The sequence below is a fragment of the Ostrinia furnacalis genome, unplaced genomic scaffold (genome assembly GCF_004193835.3).
Source record: "Ostrinia furnacalis isolate ACB-3 unplaced genomic scaffold, ASM419383v2 OfSCF7182, whole genome shotgun sequence".
Classification (NCBI taxonomy): Eukaryota; Metazoa; Arthropoda; class Insecta; order Lepidoptera; family Crambidae; genus Ostrinia; species Ostrinia furnacalis.
Window position 1 is genome coordinate 1,052,711 of NW_021137421.1, and position 23,476 is coordinate 1,076,186.

At 40.6% G+C, this 23,476-nt stretch overlaps 3 protein-coding genes and 1 non-coding gene across 4 annotated transcripts; 3 read left to right on the forward strand and 1 right to left on the reverse strand.

Annotated features, from left to right (window-relative positions):
• Positions 1–110: 110 nt before the first annotated feature.
• LOC114363653 (RNA-binding region-containing protein 3) lies at positions 111–1,620 on the forward strand. The gene has a single exon (XM_028319449.1). The coding sequence runs from the start codon at positions 331–333 to the stop codon at positions 1,618–1,620; it is 1,290 nt and encodes a 429-aa protein (XP_028175250.1). The 5' UTR covers positions 111–330.
• Positions 1,621–1,895: 275 nt separating this feature from the next.
• LOC114363665 (uncharacterized) lies at positions 1,896–4,185 on the reverse strand. The gene is made up of 4 exons (XM_028319462.1): positions 3,950–4,185; positions 3,529–3,693; positions 3,068–3,437; positions 1,896–2,979 (listed from the first exon to the last, which is right to left on the reverse strand). The coding sequence occupies exons 1-4, from the start codon at positions 4,079–4,081 to the stop codon at positions 1,913–1,915; spliced, it is 1,734 nt and encodes a 577-aa protein (XP_028175263.1). The 5' UTR covers positions 4,082–4,185; the 3' UTR covers positions 1,896–1,912.
• Positions 4,186–4,687: 502 nt separating this feature from the next.
• Positions 4,688–13,628, forward strand: LOC114363639 (dual serine/threonine and tyrosine protein kinase-like). Its single transcript, XM_028319424.1, has 5 exons — positions 4,688–4,707; positions 5,090–5,268; positions 5,885–6,110; positions 12,133–12,218; positions 12,637–13,628. The coding sequence occupies exons 1-5, from the start codon at positions 4,688–4,690 to the stop codon at positions 12,879–12,881; spliced, it is 756 nt and encodes a 251-aa protein (XP_028175225.1). The 3' UTR covers positions 12,882–13,628.
• TRNAV-AAC (transfer RNA valine (anticodon AAC)) lies at positions 11,754–11,826 on the forward strand. The gene has a single exon. It is a non-coding gene; the product is annotated as a tRNA-Val (tRNA).
• Positions 13,629–23,476: the final 9,848 nt, after the last annotated feature.

Sequence of the window (23,476 nt, forward strand, 5' to 3'; positions counted from 1 at the left end):
GTCAAACCTGTCATCAACTCATCATACAGGCGCGTTTCTGAACGCGCGCATCCTGTTATTTTTTTGATGTGAGTCACAGATAAGGAGTGTGTGACTGCAGCACATTAAATTAAATAAGATAAATGATACGAAATAGGTAATACAGAAAGAAGAAGAAGAAGATTTAAAAAATTGCAATACCTACGTGACACTTGCGTGACACGAAACGTTTTAATTGGAGTGGTGTTTTTGACAACAACCAGCTGATTGTCAAAAGATCTTTGTTTTGGTCAGTCCGGTCAGTCTTTCAGGTTTTGTTGTAACTAAATAAAGTAACTGTTGTAAAACACCATGTCAAAGGTGTTGATGATTCGACATTTACCAACAGAATTATCAGTTCAAGATAAAGAGCAACTATTAAAGCATTTTGGTGCCGAAAAAGTGTGGGAAACAACCAAAAAACGGAACTATGTGTTTGCTTCTTTCCCTTCGGTGGAGACAGCTAAAGCTTCGCTAATACGTCTTCATCAGCTTGAAATAGCACAAAGGAGGTTAGTTGTGGAATATTCTTTAGAAAAGGAACCCATAACACACGATAAAAATGACATCGAAAGAAGTTCGTCAACTACAAAGCAAGTAAAGGAATTTCTGAGGCTACTTAACGCCTGGAATCCCTCTGTAGACTTTTACCAACCTCCGCCTGCGCATCTCAAGTATAAGTATCCAGATCCAGACCCAAACATCATTATTAACATCATCCAAGCATTGCTCTCCCACAAACCTTATTATGTCCAAGCATTGCATCTTATGAACAAAATGTCTTTGGATACACCATTTCGAGTCGATGAAAATGCGGTGCTTAGCTTCAAGGAAATGTTCAGATACTTGTTTCTTGACGAAATTGCTGCAATCCCAACACCAGATAGTGAAGAAGAGTCTGAAATGTCAAGTGATGGTGAGAGGGAGAAACAACTTTTACCGAAATCTGTGAAAAGGCTACACACTCTTCCTGTCACCCGGAAACGTCCAGCAGCTATAATATCCACTGCCAAGCTGCCCAAAGTGAAGAGAGTACCTGTGAACCAACAGGAGGTATTTGAGAATGCCCCCAGCATCCAGGAACCCAAGAAAATTGCTTTAGTAGTTCACCAGGATGCTTTGCAAAAGCAAGCTCAGGAAGTGCAAGTTGTAAGCGAGTTTGGGAAATTCCAGAAAGAGGAATTGCCCACCCCTGCTGAAGAAACTCCGTCATCAGAGTCTGAACAGCCTAGTATATCAAGAAAAGAATTGTTAGATAATAGACTATCCCACAGTGATATGAAGATGTTGCCTGTTTTCAAAAACTATCACCCTGGTGAGCCATCAATGAGACTGTATATCAAAAATCTGGCTAAGTCTGTCACCGAACAAGATGTGAAGAGAATATACAGGCACTATGTGGAGAGGCTCAGTGAAGGAGAGTTGGTTGGGTTCGATGTGAGGGTAATGCAAGAAGGGAAGATGAAAGGACAGGCGTTTGTTACATTTCCATCTCAGCATTTAGCTGAAACAGCGCTTCATGAAACAAATGGATTTTTACTAAAAGAAAAACCAATGGTTGTGCAATTTGCTAGAGCTGCTAATAAAAAGACTGTTTCCTAATTATTGTTTTTCATTTCGTCTAAAGTCACTGTTTTTAAATTAGTTCTGTTCTACTATCTATATATATAAAAATGAAACCCGTTTTCCGTTGTCACGACATAACATGAAAACGGCTTGACCGATTTGGCTGATTTTTTTTTTGTAGTTTTCTAATACTCTGTACAAGGTTTTTACGGATAAAAATATAAAGAAAATCTCTACGCTAAGGCGGTACGAAGTTCGCCGGGTCAGCTAGTTAATAATAAAAAGGCAATTATTAGATTAAAAAAACACAGTTGTATGTAAAAAGAAGTTATATTTGCATCAATTCAATAGTATAAGGTAAGGAATCTTCATTCTCATGTGGTTTAAACCTTCCTGTTACAAACTTGTTCAAAAGAGGCAACAGTTCATCTATTTTGTCTAGTTGTTGCACCAAACTTGACACTACTTCCAGAGTGTGGCACAGCACATTTGTAACTTTCTCATCTTTTGTCATCAGGAACTGTTGATAAAATGCGTCAGTAAGAAGTATACACCAGTCACACAGCTTACTTTCATAATCAGTATTGAATTCAGTCTCAGAATCCATAAGCAAGTGTGACATGTATGACATCAGAAATAATGTATCATTCAGATTCAAAGACTCTCTGAGATAGGGTATCAAGAGGGCATCACTGAAAGTTATTTCAAATGCATAATCCAACAGTTCTTTTACAGGTTTTGAGTTTTCTGAAAAGGTATTGTACCATTTTTCAAAATCATCAACACATGCATCAGTGTAGTGAGCTAATTTTAAGGTATAATTTAGTAACTGGACTAAAACTGACTCTGGAATATCATTGAATTCTTTCAACACATTTTTTATACCCTCACTGTCACATTTTTCAAAGTATGGTTGTACCACTTGTGAGCAGACAGCTCTTTCAGTAATTCCAAGTTTCAAGAGTTCTTTTATTTCGTCACTGGCAGTGTATATTGGTCTGGTCGGAGTTCCCCAGTCTGCTATTTCTGTGCATTCATCTTGGACGATCTCATGTGAGCCAAGCAGACTGGAAAGATTTCTTTTGGTTTCCAACACATAGGGTAGCATGCCAATATGATTAGAGGCCTCTAAGATGATTCTGTCATAGAAACAGTATAACCTGGCATCTTCTGTGTACATTTTCATGGGATATCTGCATGATCCGACACCAAGCAAAGTGTTGTAAGCTACGATGATGGCCCCGTCTTGGTCAGTGTTGCTGCCGAATGCGATGAGGTGGTTCTTGCCCATCCAAGCCAGGGACACGGTAGACAGGGTAGACACCCAAGGTACTGATCCTACTGATTTCCAAGACTTTGAGAGGAGGTCATAAACTGTCATTTTTGAGTCACTCCCTGAAATGAAACAATTAATGTTCATTAAAATCAATAACATAAATTAGAAACTTTTTATTCAACATTTACTTCCTATATTGATACTTACATAGAATATAAACTGTGGGCTTGTCTTTTGTGTTAATAAGTTTCCCAACAACATAGACATCATCTGGTCTTGTGATTTTGACTTTACTCAGCTTAGACTTCTCCATATCACCCAATTCTTCTCTCAGAGGGCTTACAACAATTTCTTGTCTATCCTTGCCGTCTTTAGTGATATAGCAGACGTGCCCAACATTATTGACTGAGTATGTAGCTACGTCGACAATACTTTCACTGTCTTTAATTTGTCCTTTGCTTTCATATGTCTTACGGTTCTCAAGGGCATAAGGAAGAGCAGCACAGTTGCCATTTTCAAATATAACAAGTGCTGGTTCCCCATATCTGGGCACCAGTTTGAGAATGTTCAGAGGAAACTGAAAAAATAAATATGTACACAGTTTTTAATGTTAAACTTTAGGAGAGAACTCATCAACAATCAAAGTTTCATAAGTAAAATAGGTTCACCTTATATTTTTTAACTTTATCCAAATTATCCGAGTCCTCTTTCCAAATCTTGATGATGTTTTTGTTGAACACGCCCACATACGCTCCCTGATCCTTGTCGTAGATGACTGCAGCTGTAATGTGGTCCTTGGAGGTCCATCCTCCAACCTGTTTTTGATCTGAAAGCTGATGATTTGTCCAGTTAGTAAGATTCAGATATTTAAAATACGTCAAAAAACATACAATTCTGAACTAAGAGCGCAATTAACTCGGAAATTTAATTTAAATGGGTTAACTTTAAGACCAAAACATAACCTATAAAATATACCAAAATGTTCCGAGTTTGAATCAGATAATGATACAATATATTAAAAACAGATAGTTTAAAATTTGGTTAACTTTGCTAGTAATATTTAATATCATCAAAAATCCGTTTAATTACCCTGTATTTATTCACAACATTGCGGCCCAAAGTAACGATCACAAACTCGGCGTCTTTATCCTTAGATACGCCCAGGAAACTCTTCTGGTCGATTAAAGGACACAGCACGAAATAGCTATGAAGCTTCGCCATTGATATTTTACAACATTAATGATTAAAAATTGCAATAATTTTTAATTTGGCTCCGTAACCACGCGAATTGACTTGACAGATGTGACAGTCAGATGGTGAGCACAGATTAGAGAGTACGCCATCAATGAGTGTTGCAGTCCGAATTTAATTTAAAAATTATACCTACTTACTAGACTAGAGTACTAGACTACAAAAGATACAGTAAAAATGTAAGAACAAGAATATTTTGTGCAAATTAACTTTTTCTAGATTGAATAAATGTTGCCTACATTTAGTTGATAGCTACTTAGTAGTACATTATTGCTAAATAGGCTAGTTGCCTAAAAACATTTCTTTGCAGCGAAGATACTGTCACCGCGTACGTAGAAGTCAAAGGGCCGAACAGGTCCAAAGTACTCTTCTGCTCGGCATATCTTCCTGGAGATAAGCAAGATCCCACTGAAGAACTGACTAACGTCCTGGAATACTCTAGAAGACAAAAGTCGGAACTGATAGTGGGATGCGATGCTAACGCCCACCATACCATCTGGGGAAGCTCGGATACCAACATGAGAGGTGAGTTACTATCCGATTTTCTTCTATCTAACTGTCTACAGGTGCTGAACAATGGCCACACGCCAACATTCGTAACAAAAACCAGACAGGAAGTAATAGATATAACATTCGCAACAGAAAATGTGTCAAAATGTATAACAAAATGGCACGTCAGCAGCGANCAATTGCGGACATTTAAAATAAAGTTTGTTTACACTTTGACAGCAATAGACTGACGTGCAAGGTGACATGTAAATGAAGTTTTCAGTTACTGTTGCCATTAAAAGAAATTAGTACCATTAGTTTTCCGCAACATGGCGAGGGTTTTTATGTTCCTGGTCAGGCTATACCCGCGCATCGTGCATCTGATACTTACATTGCCTATAGATAAAGACAAAGATGAAGATGAAGATATTTATTTACATAAAAAGATACATATTTACATAGAAGGTCATAATTCCCGTATAATTCCAGGAGCATCCCGGCACACCCGCGTATCGTCCGCCTGTACGGGTCGGTGGTCCAGCGCCACAGCGGCGCCGGGCCCAGCGTGCTTCTGGTCTCCGAGCGGAAGGTCCGCGACCTGCACTCGGCCGTGCGAGCGGGCCTGAGCCTCGCCTGCCGGATGAGGATCAGCTGCGATATTGTTGAAGGTGTTTGGTTTTATTAAAACTTATTTATGATTTTTGAACTTCACTGTATGTACTCGTAATTCGAACTCCGATATGTTTTTCCAAATTGCCTATGTGTACTTTGGACTCCTAGTATATCTACTTCGAAATCTCCCTATATGGATTTCGAAATAATAATGTATGTACTTGGAAATCCCCTATATTTACGTCGAACTTTAAATTCTCGTATTTGTACTACAGACTCTCTCTAATATTTACTTGGAACTCCCCTATTTGTACTTTGAACTTCCCCTATATGTTCTTCGTAATTCCCCTAAACTTCGAATTCCTCATCCACATACTACGAACGTCTCCTACGTCTACAAACAATTAAACTCCCATAGACTACTTCGAACTCCTTCTATATTATACTTCTGATTAAATTGATGCGGGTTCTAAGACAGTCAGCACTCCCCGGGGTTTTATTGACGACCAACGGCGGACCGACGGCTACGCAGAAAAAAGAGAACTTAATATCTTGCTTGGTGTTCCATTCCAAAAATATCTCGTGTCTTTGAAGAGAGAGAGGGAGCGAAGCTGTGTCAGCAGCATTTATATCTATTTTGCAAATACTAAAATTATAATCTCCTAACTTCAGGAATCCGTTATCTCCACTCCTTCGGACTCGTCCACCGGGACATCAAGATGAAGAATGTCCTTCTAGACGAGTCTAACAGAGCCTCGCTGTCCGACCTGGGCTTCTGCGCGGCCGAGGCTCTGATGTCGGGGTCGGTTGTGGGAACACCAGTACACATGGCGCCTGAATTACTAGCTGGAGGATATGACGCGGCTGTGGATGTCTACGCCTTCGGGGTGCTGTTCTGGTGAGTCTTATAAAGCTGCTAACGTTAGCAGGTGCTGTGAGGAGTCACATAGCTCAGAGAGCACAGCTTCAGGTGCTGTTTTGGTGTGACACTTGACCTACAGTACAGACCACAGAGCGATTAATGACTCTTTCAGATGATGTGCTGGTGAGTCACTTGCCCCGCAGGGTACAGAGCAGCGTAAAGATAAAAGAGGAACCACTGCTTTTACTGTGCTCTTCTATCTTGATACTTGCTGCATACGCCACAGCAGTTAACGCCACTAGGGTGCTGTTTTGGTCAGACACTTGCCCTACAGATCGTAAAGAAGTTGATGTTCTGGTAAAACACTTGCCCCGCAGGGCACAGAGCAGCTGCTGTCTTTATGATGTATTGACAGACACTTGCTGCATAGATGACAAAGCAGCTGCTACCTTTGACCTGCTGTTCTGGTAAGACACTTGCTTCTAACAGTAGTTACGCAGCAGTCTCGTCCTTCTAGACGAGTCTAACAGAGCCTCGCTGTCCGACCTGGGCTTCTGCGCGGCCGAGGCTCTGTTGTCAGGGTCGGTGGTGGGAACACCAGTACACATGGCGCCTGAACTGCTGGCTGGAGGATATGATGCAGCTGTTGATGTCTACGCCTTCGGGGTGCTGTTCTGGTGAGTCCCTTATAGATGCTGGTGGTAGACTATAGAGCAAATACAGGGGACAATGCAGCTGATACCTTCTTGTGAGATACTCGCATACAGGTGACAGAAAAGGTGCTGTTCCGGTGAGTCTCTTGTGGTAGACTAGAGTAGCTGACGTCATCAAGGCGAGCAATTGCCGCGCAATGCACAAATCAGCTGACGTCACCAGGATGCTGTTACCTTATACATGATACAGCAGTTGCTATCTTCAGGGTGCTGTTCTGATGAGATACTTGCCTTGCCCTATAGATTACAAAGCAGCCGCTGTCTTTGGGCTACAATTCTGGTAAGATACTTGCCCCGCAGGGCACAGAACAGCTGCTGTCTTCATGATGTATTGAAAGACACTTGCTGCATAGACGACAGAGCAGCTGCTACCTTTGAACTGCTGTTCTGGTAAGACACTTGCCTCTACGAGTCGAACCGCGCCTCGCTGTCCGACCTGGGCTTCTGCGCGGCCGAGGCTCTGATGTCGGGGTCGGTGGTGGGAACACCAGTACACATGGCGCCTGAACTGCTGGCTGGGGGATATGACGCGGCTGTCGATGTCTACGCCTTCGGGGTGCTGTTCTGGTGAGCCCCTTATGTATAGATGATAGAGCAGGTGTTGTGATGGTGAGACACTTGCCCCGCAGAGCATAGAGCAGCCTAGAGACGACAGAGCAACTGCTGCTTTCGCCGTGCTGTTCTTATGAGTGCTACACAGTTGACGTCATCAGGGCGCTGTAGACATTTGCAGACGACAAAAGACAGAAGCTGCTTATCTGTCTTCTGGTGAGACACACCACCACAGATCAACTAGTATTCAGGGTACTGTGTTGGCAAGACACTTGCTCCTCAATGCATAAAGCAGCGTTGAAACAACAGAACTACTACTGTCTTTAGCTGCTGTTCTGATAAGACACTTGACCCGCAGGGCATACGGCAGCTGACGTCACCAGAATGCTGTTCTGCTGAGACACTTGCCATGTATCATAAAGCAAGCAGCTGCTGTACTGGTAAGTCACTTGCCCCGCAGGGCGCAGGGCAGCTGCTGTCTTTATAATGTATTGAAAGACACTTGCTGCATAGATGACAAAGCAGCTGCTGCCTTTGAGCTTCTGTTCTGGTAAGAAACTTGCAGTCACTTGCTTCTAACAGTAGTTACGCAGCAGTCTCGTCCTCCTAGACGAGTTGAACCGCGCCTCGCTGTCCGACCTGGGCTTCTGCGCGGCCGAGGCTCTGATGTCGGGGTCGGTGGTGGGCACACCAGTACACATGGCGCCTGAACTGCTGGCTGGGGGATATGACGCGGCTGTTGATGTCTACGCTTTCGGGGTGCTGTTCTGGTGAGCCCCTTATGTGTAGACAATAGAGCAGGTGTTGTGATGGTGAGACACTTGCCCCGCAGAGCATAGAGCAGCCTAGAGACGACAGAGCAACTGCTGCTTTCGCCGTGCTGTTCTTATGAGTGCTACACAGCTGACGTCATCAGGGCGCTGTAGACATTTGCAGACGACAAAAGACAGAAGCTGCTTATCTGTCTTCTGGTGAGACACACCACCACAGATCAACTAGTCTTCAGGGTACTGTGTTGAAAAGACACTTGCTCCTCAACGCATAGAGCAGCGTTGAAACAACAGAGCTACTACTGTCTTTAGCTGCTGTTCTGATACGACACTTGACCCGCAGGGCATAGGGCAGCTGACGTCACCAGAATGCTGTTCTACTGAGACACTTGCCATATATCACAAAGCAGCTGCTGTTCTGGTAAGTCATTTGCCCCGCAGGGCACAGCGCAGTTGTTGTCTTCGGGATGATGTGCTAAAAGACACTTGCTGCATAGACGACAGAGCAGCTGCTACCTTTGACCTGCTGTTCTGGTAAGACACTTGCCTCTACAAGTCTAACCGCGCCTCGCTGTCAGACCTGGGCTTCTGCGCGGCCGAGACTCTGACGTCGGGGTCGGTGGTGGGAACACCAGTACACATGGCGCCTGAACTGCTGGCTGGAGGATATGATGCTGCTATTGATGTCTACGCCTTCGGGGTGTTGTTCTGGTGAGTTCTTGTATTAGACTACAGGATTGATGTCATCAGGGTGGTGTGATGGGGAGACACTTGCCCTGCAGAGTACAGAGGTCAGAGAGCAAGCTTCAGGTGCTGTTTTGGTGAGACACTTGACCTACAGTACAGACCACAGAGCGATTGATGACTCTTTCAGATGATGTGCTGGTGAGTCACTTGCCCCGCAGGGTACAGAGCAGCGTAAAGATGAAAGAGGAACCACTGCCTTTAGTGTGCTCTTCTGTTAAGACACTTGCTGCATACGCCACAGCAGTTAACGCCACTAGGGTGCTGTTTTGGTCAGACACTTGCTCTACAGATCGTAGAGAAGTTGCTGTTTTAGTAAGACACTTGCCCTGCAGGGCACAGAACGGCTGCTGTCTTCAAGATGATGTGCTGAAAGACACTTGCTGCATAGACGACAGAGCAGCTGCTGCCTTTAAGCTGCTGTTGTGTTAAGATACTTGCCTCTAACAACTGTTACGCAGCAGTCTCGTCCTCCTAGACGAGTCTAACAGAGCCTCGCTGTCAGACCTGGGCTTCTGCGCGGCCGAGGCTCTGATGTCAGGGTCGGTTGTGGGAACACCAGTACACATGGCGCCTGAACTGCTGGCTGGGGGATATGATGCGGCTGTTGATGTCTACGCCTTCGGGGTGCTGTTCTGGTAAGTCTTATAAAGCTGCTGACGTTAGCAGGTGCTGTGAGGAGTCACATACCTCAGAGAGCACAGCTTCAGGTGCTGTTTTCGTATGACACTTGACCTACAGTACAGATCACAGAGCGATTGACGACTCTTTCAGATGATGTGCTGGCGAGACACTTGCCCCGCAGGGTACAGAGCAGCGTAAAAATGAAAGAGGAACCACTGCCTTTAGTGTGCTCTTCTATCTTGATACTTGCTGCATACGCCACAGCAGTTAACGCTACTAGGGTGCTGTTTTGGTCAGACACTTGACCTACAGATCATAAAGAAGTTGCTCTTCTAGTAAGACACTTGCCCCGCAGGGCACAGAACAGCTACTGTCTTTGGGCGCTGCTCTGGTAAGACACTTGCCTGTGAGCTGACGTCACTAGGGTGCTTTTCTGGTAAGTCACTTGCCTCGCAGGGCACAGAACAGCTGCTGCCTTTAAGCTGCTGTTGTGTTAAGACACTTGCCTCTAACAACTGTTACGCAGCAGTCTCGTCCTCCTAGACGAGTCGAACCGCGCCTCGCTGTCAGACCTGGGCTTCTGCGCGGCCGAGGCTCTGATGTCGGGGTCGGTGGTGGGAACACCAGTACACATGGCGCCTGAACTGCTGGCTGGGGGATATGACGCGGCTGTGGATGTCTACGCCTTCGGGGTGTTGTTCTGGTGAGTACTTGAAGTAGACTGTAGAACAGTTAGCGTAATCAGAGCGCTTCTTCTTTTTTTCGTGTCGACAACAAACCTACACAGTGTCAGCCCATAACTCCGCCAGAAGAGTGGCGTTGTCAGCAGCACTCATCAAATCCTCCTGAGTGCAGTTGCTCGGGCACTCAGTGCACAGAGCAGCCTAAAGACGACAGAATAACTGCTGCTTTCGGCATGTTGTTCAGGTGAGTGATAGACTAGCGTGATCATCAGGGCGCTGTAATGGGGAGACACTTGCCCTGTAGGTTAGGCATGGGTAGTACTTGCTAAATCGAGGACCAAGGCGCCCTTGTACCTTAAAGTATAAAAACCAGAGCCAAATACCAGGTATTTACATACTTTCAAATATTTTTTTAATCGTTTGGAAATGGACGCTATACTCTATAAAATAAGGAACACAATCGCAAGTAAACAACCAAATACCTTAAAAACGTTATGATTTGTGGATTATTCGTTTCGTTTACAAAAACGCGCGACAATAAACTCTACTTGTCAAGAAATAAGCGCGTGAATAAAGCAAATGCAACTTGTAAGCAATTCACTTTGCGCGGGTCATTAGTTCATAGTCATAATAATGCACTAGCTAGTCCCGGTCGGTCGGTGGAGTCGCGGGGATAAAGTAAAATACTTTGAAAGTATTTTGTTGAATATTGATCTCTAAAACTACTAGGCTTGGGTTTAAATTTTTTTTGAAAAAAAAAAACTAAAGGTTTCCAAGCGATTGTATTCCTTATTGTAAAGAAATAAGTCTAGTATTGGGACGTATTTATCTTCATACGGGGCCGAGACGAACTGAGTGCGTCCTGGCGTCGTAAGTAAAAAGCCTTGAAGGTGTTGCGAGTATTTGGGGCTGGAACCTGGTTTACGCACTTGGAAGTTGAAACCTGGTTTTAAAACCTGGTCGCGTAAATACGCACCACCTCTACTGTAGGTTACAGAACAGCTGACGTCAGAGGTGCTGTTCTGATTTCTTCTAGTAGACTACACAGCTGATGTCATCAGGATGGGGATCAACGCCTTCGGGGTGCTGTTCTGGTGAGCCTCTTATGGCACAAATGTCCCATCAGGTGCTGTGATAGGACACTTGCCCCACAAGGCACAGAGTAACTGAAGTCGTCCGGTGTGGTGAGACAGTCGCATTCAAAGCAGCTAAAGTGCAGCTGTCTGAATTAACAGGAGTTACAGGACAGAAGACGACACCTGTTCCAATAATAGGAATAGCAGGTTGATAAAATACGCCATGGATAAATAATAAATGTCATTAAAATGACTTACAAACTATGCTTACTTAAGTGAAGCAGCAAATCTTAACGCACAGCGTTGAATAGAGCTCTGTCATTGGTTCGTGTGTGACCCTGTGCGTCCACGCGCTCTGTGAGACCTGATAGTAATGTTTGTAAATACGGGCGATGGTATATTCATATCGGACCTGCTTATCTAATCTTCAAATCGCCAGTTGACTTCCTTTCACATTTCACGTAATCAAAATTGTATAATAAAGGTAACGACCGATATTTTCGTCACTAGCTATCAAGTTTCCGTGGTGTAGCGGTTATCACATCTGCCTAACACGCAGAAGGCCCCCGGTTCGATCCCGGGCGGAAACATTTATTTTTGTATTATGTATTAGTTTTTTTTATGTTGAAATAGGAATATTTTACAAGCTTTATATTTTTTTTTAGTTTTATTTATTTGCCTCTGACACAGGTGCTTATGTACTTAATAGAGGAAGTCCACACCTAATTTGTAACCCTAAAATTGCAGCGAATATTTTTTTATTTATTTTATTTTATTTTTTTATTTTGTATTTTTTTTTCGGTTATATTTCTTATTTGTCTTTTCTTATGCTGGTGACGATGACTTAACAAACTCTTGTCAATTTGCTATTTTATTTATTGTTTGTTTATTTTCAGGTACGTGTGCGCTGGTAACATCAAGCTACCTTCGGCATTTGAGATGTTCCAGAATAAGGAGCAGCTTTGGAGCAAGGTCAAAAGAGGTATTGTTATCTGACATTATTATGAAAGATAAAGAAATATTGGTCATTTGAATCACTCAACCCAAATTTTAATGACGGGACAAGGCCCTCGACTTAATTAAATACAATTAAGTAAAAAAAAAAGTTTGTGTAACTTATTTTTTCATAGAAAATAATGAATAAGCAGTTGTCAGTAACTAATCACTTCTACTATTATTATTGTGTTTTGATAAAACTTAAAAATTTCAAGCACCTCATGATTTTTTCATACAAACTTTGTCAGTCTATAACTTCTTTACCCCATTGATTATGACATTGAACTTTCGGTGGGGTGAAATGTTGAGACCCAGTTTGTTTCTGGGTTTTTTTGGACCATCTTTTAGCTGATCACGAGGGGTTAACAGGACTATTAGTAATTTGTATACCTTTGTTTATACAGGCCTCCGTCCAGAACGCCTGCCTCACTTCTCCGACGAGTGCTGGGAGGTCATGGAGGCCTGTTGGCACCCCGAGCCTTCCCAAAGGGCTCACTTAGGCGACATACAGCCCAAATTAGAACGGATACTTGAGCAAGCGATGCAGTGCAACTACAACAATGAACCTTGTGTCGATAGGAATACGGATCTAGATGTCTCGGATGAAGATAGCTTGGATATGACCGGTATACATGGCAATGGTGTATAAGCTACAATTATTAACCCTATGTCGAAGGAAATACGACCTAAGTCGATCCTTTATTAAATAAGAGCACCACAGAGACATACGCCCGTTTTCACAAACAATGCTTGCTTATGTGAAGCAGCCAATCGAACGCACTGCTTGAATAGAGCTCTGTGATTGGTCCACGCGCACTATGAGACCTCATAGTAATGTTTGTGAATACGCGCGATACAGCCCAAGTGAGAACGGATACTGGAACAAGCCATGCAGTGCAAATACAACAATGAAGCTTGTGTCAATAGGAATAAGGATGAGGATAGCTTGGATATGACCGGGATTCACGGGAATGGTGTATAAGGGAGTCATTCACTACAACAATGAACTATGTGTAGATAGGAATAAGGATGAAGGTAGCTTAGACATGAACCCTATGTCGAAGGAAATAAGTTTATAAGCGATCCTTTACTAAAATATAGCACTTAGGCGATATACAGCCTAATTTAGAACGGATACTGGAACAAGCGATGCAGTGCAACTACAACAATGAACCTTGTGTCAATACGAATAAGGATGAAGATGGCATCGACGGGAATGGTGTATGAGCGATTCATTAACCACAAAATGAACTCAACGCCGATGGGAATACGATCTAGATGTCTTTGATGAAATTAGCTTGGGCATGAATGCCTTCACGCGAATGGAGTGTAAATAAAATATTATTATGTAGGGTGAATATGAATTATAGGACTAAAGCCTGGTCCGTGAGCACGTAGAATCCCGTCCAATGGCCCCAAGCTGCCCATCCTTGTCGCTCGCACGTAATTATGTTGCTGTCGCGCTCGCACACTCACTGCGGGCGCCCGTCGCACAGTCGCGACAGCAACATAATTACGCGCGAGCGATAAGGATGGGTAGCTTGGGGTCATTGGACGGGATTCTACGTGCTCACAGACCGGGCTTTAGCCGTTAACTGAGTCAGTGCTTGACGTATGGGAGCGGCATGAGAGGATGTTTATGAGACGTCTAACGTCAACCAGAATTCAGACATCTTTCAGATTTGGTATGCCGCCTCTGTGGTCTAGTGGTTAGACCACCTGCTTCAGACGCAGAGGTCCCGGGTTCGATTCCCAGTGGGGGCAAAATTTTCTGTTCGCTTTGGTTGGTGGTAGGGCTTGTTCCAAGTCCGCCTGGCTAGCTACCACCATCTTACCTAAGTCTGTCGCCATAACAACAACGTTAACAGCATTGTTGTGTTCCGTCAGTTAGAGGTAAGATAGCCAGTTCCTCCGTGGTTGAGGATTCCGGGTGAGGCTCGCTTCCACCTTCGGCCTGATCGTCACTTACCATCAGGTGAGATACAGGCCTAGAGCTTCCTCGTTGTGGATAAAAATATACATACCTCGAGCACTGACTGAGTTAAAAAAAAGCGCTAGAATTTAAATAAATGAACTTTTTACACTACAATAATCTGTACCTACTCATAAAAGTAAGATCTTTATAAGATGTCACAATATCAAACCTTGTGTCCGTAACAATACGGGCTATTTTTGCTAAAATGGCATATTTAAGAAACATAAAGGTTCACTATAAATTGTATAAACTATATTTTTATAATCAACTATTTATTTATAAGAAGATCTCAAGACGCATTCACTGTCACTAGGTTTTTATAAATATCAATGAAATGTGTCGGATGATGTAAAATTAACTCTATTCCACGGGAACACAGATCAAAATAGGTTAGATATTTTGATACTAATTGGCAATACATTTTTTAATATGTGAAAAATACTACCATGTTTAAAAGAAAGCTGTATTTGCTTGCAAAACATGTGCAAATAATATGCCTTAAGCGACATCACACACTGGGCGACAAATCTCGGTATACAGGGTGGAAACGAACGAAGCTTGAAACATTGAATTTTCGGACAGATCCTGTTTATTTTGTAACCAATTTTTTTTGTATCGTCTGGAAGAGCTCGTGAAGCACTTTTAGGATCAGTAACTAGTTTTTTGGAATCTTGTATAGTTTAGAAATTAAATCGAGTGAGATCACTTATCGTTTCCACTCTGTATGTATATTTGCTGTTGTCGCGATTCTGCGACAAGTCGCGACAAGCTAATAATTATGAAATGACGCGCGTCTGTCACCGCGATTTGTCGCCCAGTGTGCACTGTCGCAAAAAATTGAGACAGGCATAGACGAGAGCAAAATTTTTTAATCTGTGATCAAAAATGTAGACAATATAATTATCTGCTCTTTGTTTTATTATTGGCTAGTTTGTATATTTATCCTTTTCGAAGTCAAAATTGTGATCAGTATTTATTTCTTAGTTAAGTATCGTATAAAACCTTGTTAGAACAGGTGTTTTATTTATTAATGAAATTTGAACATGAACACAGGGTGTTTTTCTTTTTATTAAAATTTCATTTAAGTTTTTGATTGGGAGCCGTTATAATTTACAGTGTTGCTAAATGTCTAGCTTATCTTAGTGCCTGAGCTATAGGAGGGTGATTTTGTGACGGTCAAACGTCAGCAAGACTTCAGATTTGAATGCTCTGTCACGTCATAATAAGTCATGCCCTCCCGTGCCGCTCCAATCCTCAGGCACTGACTGAGCTAAACCAGAGGAAATACAAATGAGTAGGTCATCTTCATAAAAACGCACCGAGCGCGGTTTGTATGTGAGCGCGCCAATACGTATGCGGCGCGCACGCACACACTGACAAAAATCGGGGCAACCACGACTGGCTCCAATCCTCGCTAAATTTTGTCACTGTGTGCGTGCGCGCCGCATACGTATTGGCGCGCTCACATACAAACCGCGCCCGTGCGTTTCTATGAAGATGACCTACTCATTTGTATTTACTCTGGCTAAACGCTAGACCTTTAGTTTCTAAAGCTTTTTTTGCTTAATAATCATGAAGAATGATATTATGTTACTCAATCACAGTGTCACCGAAATGTAAAGGTAGCCTTTTGAACTAAGCGTCGCATACGCAGCGTCTTTAGCTTTGGTCTTGTGCCACCAACGCCGAGTCACTAACTCGCTTCCAAAGGCTACCTTTAAGACCAAAGCTAAAGACGCTGCGTCTGTGACGCTTAGTTCGAAAGGCTACCTTATAATAAAATACGCGGCATATTGCAGGTCAATTGGCAACGGTTTAATGTCATAAAGTTCCCTAGTCTTTACAAGGCTTACATAAAAATGTGTCGTATAACATTTATAAATACACCCCTTTTATGCATCACATTTTTTCAGCTAATGAGGGCTATCGTTTTTATACTTAACAGTTGGCACCCCTGGCGATTGACAGGACCTTACTCTACAGTGGCGCCATCTTGATGAGTGCAAATGCGATAGTCCTCCTACCACTTTAGCGCTCACCAGTTGGTGCTACTGTCTTCGCTACTAGCAAGTGACAGGACCTTACTCTACAGTGGCGCTAACTGGTGAGCGCTAAAACGATAGCCCTCATTGCGTGATGTTAAATCATTACGTACCTATGTTATTAAGAAATCTTCCAATTTATACAGGGTGGCTTAAACTATGACGTTCAAATGTAATGTTTATTATTTTTCACACTTTTGTTTTTATTTATTTCCACTTTCTGTTGACTTTTAACTTTTCGGTTACTGTTATAAATATAAACACTCCTTTGGCTAACGATTTTTTGTATCTTTCATTAATTGACGTTGACATCATGTGATGAAAAGAAACAAACTTTTTAATAATTTTTAGAATAAATCGAATGCATTCAATATTTTATTTTGGACGCTGTTGTTCAGCTACCCTGTATATATACCACTTCCAACTATGGCTGTCAATATTTTGCTATAAATTGTTTTACGTATACAAATATAATTTCAGTCACGAATAATCATATCACACTACATTGGTACCTATGGCTAATGTTTTTAAGTTGTATTTATTTGGAAAACATTTTCAAAAAGTTTTAAAATTATTTTTAATGTGCAAAATTCTAGCACGTAACTTACCCGAAAGTAAAGATGGCGACTATAGAAAGAGATAACGCTATACAAGATGTTGATTTTGTAGCGCGCTTGCTCTGTCACACGCAATCTTAGATGCGAGATGAGGGCAGTGCTACTTTTAAATTGTGTTATTTATATTTCAGTTTCTTGTTAAATAGTATTATGTTAATTTAGCGCCAATTGAAAATTGCCGCATAAGTAAATGTTATACTGTATACAGATTAAAGCTTTTTCAAATTATACATTGTCTCATTCAATCAATTTAGAATTTAAAAAAACCACAAGAAATAATAAAGGTGCCACTTTGAAACAAAAAAGTTGTAGAACATTCACATTTATTTTTTTACTATACAGTGTGTCCGGTCATCAGTAGTGTCCGATTCGTTAAGGCGCAGTAATATGATCAATTTTATCGACAAATCCACTGGAATAAAACATTTTATCTCTACTGTTAAAAAATTACAACTATTTTAATTCAATACTTTTTTACTTATAGGTTCTGTACATCGGTAGATTTTGCTCAATAAATGAATCCACCCGGACTCAGTAACTAAACAAATTAAAATAGCTGTAATTTTTAATAGTAGGGATAAAATGTTATATTCCAGTGGATTTGACGATAAAATTTATCACATTACTGCGCCCTAACTGGTCGGACACACTGTATAGATCTAACGCTTCTGAGTCAGTGCTAAATTAATCACTATCGTGTCCAACCAAGAAATCTAACTTATGACTTATCTAAGCTCAAGTTTAGCCACATGGCACGGAATTATGAAATTCGCCTTATTTTCAATTTAACACAAAAGGACTAAGCTCTGTTCATAACACCGTTGAAAATAAACCACCATATTTTAATGTCCCAAATCACTATAATTATGCAAAAGCCGGACTCATAATTTAGCTGAAATGAACTATTAACTCGTTGGCTTAGAGTTGAAAGTCAAATGAGTGAGGGTATGATTTATATCTTAAAGGTATGCCCAAGGGTCGTGCAAAACATCATATTCGGGGACACTCGTCCCTTTGCCGAGTGTTCTTGAGCGTAAGGGATGATGCATAAATGAAAAATAGATTATGTAACTAATGGTTTCTCAGGGCCTTTGTGTTATTTAGACGATTTTGTTAAAATATTTTGAGATATTTTTCCATTAGCGTCTTTATAATTTAGCAGCTTTTGTACACCTATGTAACTCAGGGATCATGTATAATTGTAATGGTAGGGATCATGTATAATTGTAATGGTGAAAGAACTATTGAAAATATTCCAGTAGTTTTTGAGTTTATTCGTCACAAACAAAAACAACTTTCCTCTTTAAAAAAATATTAAAAATTACAATTAGGTACGTACAATGATTGATTATATTTTATTTTCTGAGATTCTAAATCCAATCAAGGTTAATAACTAAGCACAACAAATAGAACGCTTGGTCCTTCGAGCCGGATCCGCTTCGCGAATACGCCGCCCGTGTAATACGCGTTAATTAATTGATCTAAAGCGTGTAATTGGTTTTGCGTTAGTGCACAACCACCGGCGTGTTTGCGTAGTCCGGATTACTGCTTACATTGTGATTAATGATCCGGTGCCGAGTTTGATTCTCAGATGGGATTAATTTATCTACAAATAAGTGTTGATCGTTTCAAAAGAACTTATAACCTAGGTATAAAGCATGCCATCTCTTAGTGACCATAATCATTAGGAGAATGATTTAATCATATAAAAAAGCACTTGTTAATAAAGCTAAGAATTTTCGGAAATTAGAAAGTTCGGTAACTATCAAAGTTAGTCGACCTAATTCGTTTGAAAAATATCCATGCATGATATTATTATTATGATTGTTATTCAAAATAAAACTTGGTCCTTCGAGCCGGATAGCTTAGTTAGCAAACACGTGTTAATTAACTGATCTAAAGCGTGTAATTGCGTTTGTGTTCTGTTCGCAACTAGTAGCGTGTTTGCTAAGCCACGGATTACTGCGTATATTGTGTTTCCAAATTCCAATGCCTAGTTTGACAGCCTAAAGTCCGATATTCTTGATGTTTGGTTGTGTAATTATGTTGTAAATAGTCAATTAACTTTCAATATAAATGTTTTAAATAAGATGTTGATTTCATATGACTTTCATTAGCATTAAAAACTTGGTCCTTCGCACCGGATTGTTCTCAAATACTGTAATTGGTTGATGTTTGCGTTAAGTTGCTACTACGAGTAAAGGAGTATTCGCTCAACAAAATACTACCTACTGCATTAAATATAAAATTAATAGTTCAATAATTCACCAGTTACTTGACAATTTCTGTGTCTAGGAAGTGCGTATATATCTTTATGTTATAAATAACTGTGTAAGTAATCAAAAATAACTGTTTACTCGCTGATCAAAGCATCTCATACGACTGAAGTTAAATAACAATGTCAGGCGAGTTGTTTGGGCTGTTGATTCGGCAGCGACGTGTTTCCGGTGCAATCAAGAGACGCCATTTTGTCCCCGTACAGTGGGCACGTTTTTTTTTATTTCATTACAGGGGGTAAATTTCAGCTTCACATAACTGGGGTTAAAAATGTATAAAATATGATTTCGATTCTCTTCTTGATTTAGGAGTTAGTAGGTTGTATTTTAAAATCCGGCTCGAAGGACCAAGAACTAGTTTAGGGTTATTGTTAAAAATCTCAAGATCTGTAATGTCAAATAACTTTTTACTAAGGAAAGATTGATCTTCTTTTCTTACTTGCATAAAAGCAAATTTTTAAAAGTAAAATACAAGCATGTCGTCATTATTAGCACACGGCACACTGGGTCACGTGGTGCGTTTAGTTGCCGCAATCAATGAGTCGCGCGAAGACGGCAATTAATCCCTTTGATCTAGCCGCGTGATTGGCCGACACGTGCTGAGAGCGTGCAACTGGCGATTAGGCCGTACATACTGCTTCAGAGTTTAGCGAGCAGTTAAGATAAAGAGCTTATCAAGGTGTTTTTTTTACGCACAACTAGGCAGATATTTGACCGCAATCGCACCTGATGTTAAGTGAGATGCTGTCTATGATGTTAATAATTTATTATCTGCCCTATAGGTAAGTAGCTTATTCACTCTCCCCTTTAAAAGGCCCGGATTAAAGTGTTCAGGAAAGACAGCAGCAGGTAGCGAACTCCAGGCCCTACCTCCTAGCTATTTTCATACTACTTGTTGATTTCATACTTAGCACACACTGAACTATCTGTGGTTCTGCCAAAGTGACTAGGATCAGCTCCAGTCTTTCCGTGGATGTCGTAACAGGCGACTGAGGGAGAAATATTCGAACTCCAGCCCTCCCCAAAACGTGTGGCTAGCGTTTTACATTTACCTCTGGTCAATTGGAGAGGGCATTGGGGGAGGCTTATGTTCAGCAGTGGACATCCTATGGCTGAGATGATGATGATGAATTGGAGAGGGTGGAACTCTTTCGGTGAAGACGTCATGACCTAATGTTGAAAGACTGATGTGGGCTGTTGACTGAGTCAATTTATTGAATTTTTAATATGTGACCCTTAAAATTCACCCCATAAAAGTTTAGTTTGTGGGCTTTGTGGACATTATAATATTCATTTTCTGGAGCCGTGTGTATCATTCCAGAGTGTATATCACTGTTGCCCCGTTAATTGGTAGAAATCAAATACCCTGTCTAAGGTTACCATGTCTTGAAACTGGTTTCTTTGTTTTATATGGATTCTTAATAATTGGTATTTTAGAAGTATTATGGTTTCGTTCGTTCCAGCCAAATGACGTCCACTGCTGGACAAAGGCCTCCCCCAAGGATTTCCATAACTACCGGTCCTGCGCCGCCCGCATTCAGGTTCTTCCCGCGACCTTCACCAGAGGTTTTTAAATTAACCACGAAGGTAGTTACACCTTACAGGTTACCTAAATAATCTAATTTAACCGCCTCTGTGGTCTAGTGGTAAGACCACCTGCTTCAGACGCAGAGGTTCCGGGTTCGATTCTCAGTGGGAGCAGATTTTTCTGTTCGGTTTGGTTGGTGGTAGGGCTTATTCTAAGTCCGCCTGGCTAGCTACCACCATCTTATCTAAGTCTGTCTGGCTTCCACTCATCATCATCACTTATCATCAGGTGAGATACCTACAGGCAAAAAACTGCCTAGTTGTGGATAAAAAAAAAGACTTTAAAATAAATCTATAAAGGCTGTTGTAAAAAAAGTCTCGCCCTCCGCCTCTTTATTTCGAAAAGCGAACACCAAAAATGCACCCCAATGTCCGTACGGGGAATGAATGGGAACAAGTGGGAATGGGAAGTGGGAAGTGAGAACCAGCTATTACGGCCCGAACAAAGGCCCTATTAGAATATAATCAGGCTGTTGTCGAACGAGCCCGAAAAACTTCGCATTGTTTTAATTCAATGATTACCAGCTCGATGTGCCACAGGGCAGAGAGATGAGATAGCCCACTGTGAGCACCGTAAAAAGTTTTAGGTTTAACGATTTTTGAAATTGGAACATTCAATCGCCTGTTTTTAAACTCAAACCCAAATAGAATTTTCATTGTCCACAAAAATGACAATGAGAAACTTACAAAAATAACTTAGAACTGAAGGCTGAAAGTACCTAATGCTGATAATAACAAGATTCTAGATTCAATTAATTTATTTATTGGTTTTAGAATCAGTTTAAAGTTTTGTTGTAAAGTCTACCTTAGTATTTACTTAATGTCAATTTAAAATGTTTCTGATATAATTTAACTAAGTAGGTAGCTAATACATTTTAATAGAAATAATAATTGTAGGTACTAAAACAAACTCATTTCGTAGCAGGAAAACTACAATCAATTTTAACGTCTTATATCTAGGTATTCAGCATCGTCGATTTTCATCGACTGGTACAACCGTTCTCACTGAGCTGTGCTCGTTCGTCCACAAAAAGGGGAGAAAGGGGCAACTCGACCCGCGGCCAAATACATAATTCCCAACTCAAACAACCCTTGCAATTTGCGAAGCAAATACGCCGTTTGTTGAGTACGCGCACGGATCTAGGCGCACACTTGCGACTGAAGATATCGAAAGTCTAATTTGATTAGCTTTGGTTCAAAAATTATGGATTACTATGAAAGAGTAGAAAAATATTTAAAATTAATCATCATCATTATCATTCCAGCATCCATAGTTCTGCTTTGGTTGGTAAAATAAATGTTACTTTATCGAAAATATTTCAAAAAGTATCTACCATTTACGTACTTAAAGTATGTTACACGTTATGGCCTCTTACTGAGCAGAAACCAATTTGGTACAACAATTTTATTATTTATGCTTTAGGTATATTGTCAATGTGTATTATTCTATTTTTAGTACCAAATAAATATTTTCTCTTTCTTTCTTTATTTAGTACTGGTTAACACTTGTAAAAAATTCTTATTATTAGGTACTACTTTAAGGTTTTGTAATTTAGTCGCAAATGTGCTCCTGGACGTTTCTAAAGGGCTTGTAAAATTCTATTACAGACATCGCATTAAAGATTGTAAAGTCGGGGCTATAAAAATTATAACCTCATTATACCCTTATTCCAGATTTAATAATTAGAATAAATCATTCTGATTTTGTGTCTAAATCTGACTATGGAAGTGCTTGTTTAGTCCATGCTCATAAAAAGTAATAAAAGTTCTAGATTAACTAATTTATTTTACTTATATTTTGAATTTTTGTTTATTTTCTTTAATGTCATAATTTATTTTTTCTCATCTTTAAATGTTTGACTCTGGCTATACCTATTCCCAATACACAAAATGAAGCCTTATTGAAAAAAAAAGTATTTTCCTAATTATTCGAATTTCGAACCAAAGCGACCACGCTAAAATAGAGACGTTCGAATTTTGAATTATGCGTCAGTCCGCGATCAATGACGCGAGATCCTACCATAAAGTTTCTAATATTCTGTTGAGATTTCAAACATAAAAATCTATAAAAATAAATAAATTAATTAAAAAGTGTAAAATAAGTTAATGTTTTGATGATTCATTGTTAATATAAAGTAAAAGTGCATGGAAGACGGTCCCGTTATTGGATGGATTTCATCAAGTGCTGGAAGACTTGTGATGCTGTGAAGTAGGTAAGTCCTACTTCTTATTTAAAATAATAGAGTATTTTGGAATACAAAATGGTTTCTATAGTCTGTAAATATTGCAATTTATTGCAATTTCAAGCTCTTAAATAAGTTAATTAAACTTATGAAGCAATAAACGATCCTTTTCAAAATTGCTAATCTTATCATTCTTTCCCATCTTAGCCACAAAATAAACAAAATGTCCATCAAAGTTTTGTATTAACGTAACAATACGTTTATGCCGGTCGTATGCTCTTTTTACGAGCTTCATTAGAAGGCTCTATTCATGTGCAGACCATTTTTCCTGTGGCAGAACTGGACACCAGACACAGTGCAGATGGTAGAGCAGTAACTATAAGTACATAACTCTAAAAACAAAACACACAAAAACATGTGAATAAAGTTTTCTGTAGTCTGGTCCGGGAGCACGTAGAATTTTGTCCAATGACCCCAAGCTATCCATCCTTATCGCTCGATATCGCATACTCACTGCGGGCGGACGTCGCACAGTCGCGACAGCAATATATAATTACGCGCGAG